This window comes from Aplysia californica, unplaced genomic scaffold (assembly GCF_000002075.1).
Source record: "Aplysia californica isolate F4 #8 unplaced genomic scaffold, AplCal3.0 scaffold00018, whole genome shotgun sequence".
NCBI lineage: Eukaryota > Metazoa > Mollusca > Gastropoda > Aplysiida > Aplysiidae > Aplysia > Aplysia californica.
The window spans coordinates 666,785-670,319 of record NW_004797288.1 but is presented as its reverse complement, the minus strand read 5'-3'; the positions used below and the strand labels follow the sequence as shown (position 1 = coordinate 670,319).

The 3,535-nt window shown below is 42.8% G+C and overlaps 1 protein-coding gene across 1 annotated transcript in view; it reads right to left on the bottom strand.

Annotated features, from left to right (window-relative positions):
- The window catches only part of LOC101857760, a gene marked incomplete in the record, with an annotated part of 218,162 nt that overhangs the window by 191,249 nt on the left and 23,378 nt on the right, over positions 1 to 3,535 (bottom strand). The window contains 1 exon segment of the mRNA XM_035971556.1: positions 500 to 691. Within this exon segment, the coding sequence (XP_035827449.1) occupies positions 500 to 691 (192 nt within the window).

Here is a 3,535-nt window from a genome sequence, read left to right as displayed (position 1 = left end):
TCTCTCTCTCTCTCTCTCTCTCTCGCTCTCTCTCCCTCTCTCTCTCTCTCTCTCTCTCTCGCACACACCCTACACACATATTATACTTTCACACCCGTACACATATACACACACACAAACAATCAAACACATACGTGCACGCACACACACAAAAGCGCATAAAGGTCCACATAAGGAACACGAACACTAACAAACACAATATGTAAAGTACTTCAACCAAACATCACAGCTATACCATCTCATTCCAAACTTTCACAAACAAGGAAAAAAAACCCAACAACAACAACAGCAACAACAACACCAACAACGACAACAACAACAACAACAACAACAACAACAACAACAACAACAACAACAACAACACAAGGAAGGCGGTGGCCCTGGCGAAGAGAACGCTCTTCGGGGCTTCAAACATTTCGAAAGGATAGGCTACCACACACAACAACAACAACAACAACAACAACAACAACAACAACAACAAACAGTACAGCGTTCTCACCTCCTGCAGCCTCTGAAGCAGGCCCAGCACGGGTTCCAGATACTCATGTTTGAACCTCCGACCATCCCCGTCATAGCACTCGCTGAGCACGTCCCACGCCTGTTGTACCGCGGCTGGGGTGGCTCGGCCATACAGCGCACCAAGCGTGGACGTCAGGATCTCTTCGATGTCCCGCGGCAACCCCGGGCTCTTCTGGGGATCGGAAAAGGCCAGGTAGAGAGCACGTTTTAGGTTAATTTGAGAGCACTTTCTACAGTCTAAAGTCTATCGGCACTACATTACAATGAGTGCCGGGAAGCAGATTTGCTTGATTTGTTGTGCATTTGGTGAAAGAAAATACAAAAATATAATATAATTAATTGACATTCATCGCTGGGTAATGTCCACAATGTGACAAAACAAAGCCTACAATAGAATCCCACAGGGAGGAGAATAAGAAGAGGGGCCAAGATCAACCTGAGAAAATGATCTAGAGGCAAATCTAAGGAGTATATTTTGGGGGTACATAGGCTGGTTGGAGGGACAATCGACCAGAACAGAGACAGGTGGAGAGCCCTTTCTTGGCGGCCAACACCCAATACCAAAGAGAAAGAGGCAGAGAAAGAGAAACAACAGGGAAAGTAAAAAAGTATGATCAGCAAGAGGCGCCCTCCAACCAAATGTTGGGAAACAAAGCCAGTGAACACGGCTTATACAGAAATAGCCTATAGCGTAAAAGCGGAGCCCTGTCGTCAAGCACGAAAGATGATTTATAATTTTTTAAAGAATGGAGACCTCGCTTAAACCGTAACCTAAAAGAAAAGACCAAAAACACAGAGTTGACGACACGGCATAAGGATCAGGATGACCGAATGGTGGAGTTCATTCAAAGGTAACGCTAGTCACGGGGGTGAGTGACGAAAGAGAAAGAAAAAGGACGATTCCAAAAAAAAAAAAAAATGAAACGGCAGTGACACACGTAACGCGGATTGACGACTTGTTGAAAAAAAATCTGAAGCAGTGACAGAGTCGTAATTTTTGTTTTATTTTGTGTATTTTTTTTTGTTGTAGAGGAAACCTTTCTCTACATTCTAACCAGTAACTTACATTGATTTCATCGATAGGCATCCAAACACACTTTGGTAAGTTTGTACTCATAAAAGGTTACATAATATACGTAACATGAAATGGCCCAATAAATAAAAGACAGGTGATGCTCAACAAACATTATGACCTGCAGAACCAAGTACATGTAGGTGATTTCGCCTAAAATCATGCGAAGTTATAGCTTCAACTTGTTCAACGAACCGACTTCACGCACAGTCAGGAGGATAGAATTAATTAGCTTTATAAGCATAGCAATAGCTCTAGCGAGGTCGTCGACCCTGAGTTTAAGTTAGTAAGAAAAAGGAAAGTGAAGGCCAATGGCAACCAGACCTCGTGAGCTGCTCAAATAAGTAGCTGGGTTAATTGTTTTAACAGAAACACGGAAGGGGACAGTGGTTTTCACAATGGTAAAGAAGACTGGCGAGCCTGCGTCGTAGTTCCTCGATTCCTTTGCGCCCAGTACAACTTGTAGGTAATAGTAAACCATGGAGAATACAGAGATACAATGAATGATAAACAAGTCTGTGCGATCATATATCAGCTGGACAATATTAATTATATTATAAGTACAAACGACCATTATTAATGTATGAATTCCCATCTTGTATAATTTAACAGACTAAAGAGTAGGCCTACTTTGTATGAGAACGTAAGAAGAATGTCAGTGCCTGTCCACCACCGGACCAGTCTATTTTTCACTTAGTGGTCAGTCAGTCTACTACTACCTAACCTTGACCATAACCTGACGACCGGCTTGAGTTTGGGTAAGTGTAAGGAGTGTAAGGATTGAGGATTGCAGTAGACTAGTAGACCAGTAAGTGGAACAGTTGTCAGACTGGTCCTGAGGTAGTCCTTCAAGGAGAGCGCAAACATCGCGGTAGAACTTCAAGTGGACTGGCATCAGTATGTATTTGCCGATATAAAAGCCGCAGGAAGTAATGAGACGGTTTGTTTGTTTTTAAGACGGTAATAATGATATCAACGAAGATGATGACGACGACGATGACGACGACGATGACGATGACGATGACGATGATGAAGATGATGACGATGACGATGATGATGGTGATGGTGATGGTGATGATGATGATGATGATGATGATGATGATGATGATGATGATGATGACAACAATAACAGCGATGACCGTGATGATGATGGTTAATTCAAAAGTCAATACGGCGGATATAACTCTGAATATATCGTCATATCAAAAGAACGAAGTAGGTTACTAAGTAAGGTGAGCAATGAGGAAAAAATCACGAAATTGCTAAATGAGCATTTTCAGCTTACGTTTAAGTTCAAGACTCGTTCCACTTCTGTCGCCATTGTAAAAAACGATACTGTTGACTTGTGTAATCCAGGACCATATCATATCATAATATCAAGAATTCCTAGAACGTATGCACTATCCCAAAAGTGTAACTTTTTAAATTAAAGAGTTTCTGCAACTGCATAAAGTAAATCAACTACTGAAAATGTGTAGAGCACGTATACAAGAGAAGAATCACGTTACAGCATTACTCAACATCACATCGCTTGCAAAAGTGGAAATGATGTGGTCCAATGATAAGGATTTATTCACTTTCCTGGTAATTCGTTTCTCTATTCCAAACACAAAGAGGATCGGCACTGACTCGAAGCACACACACACACACAATGTTCAGTCCTAGACTAGCACACGGAGATTATGTACAATTATAGAATCTGCGCCACATACTAGGCTACTTTTGGCATGATGAAGGGCAGGGCGAGCAGTGTGTTGTACACAATATTAGTCACAGCATGGGCAACAGCTGTCTGCGTGAGGGGACTTGTCTACACGTTGTGAATGGGAGGGCTGGGGTGGGGGTTAGTTAGAATTGAGGAGGGTGGGAGGATGAAGGATGGTGGACAGCAGGGTGGGAGGGAGGCAGGGTGTGTGGTGGAGGGGTGAGTTAGTGTGCGGGGGG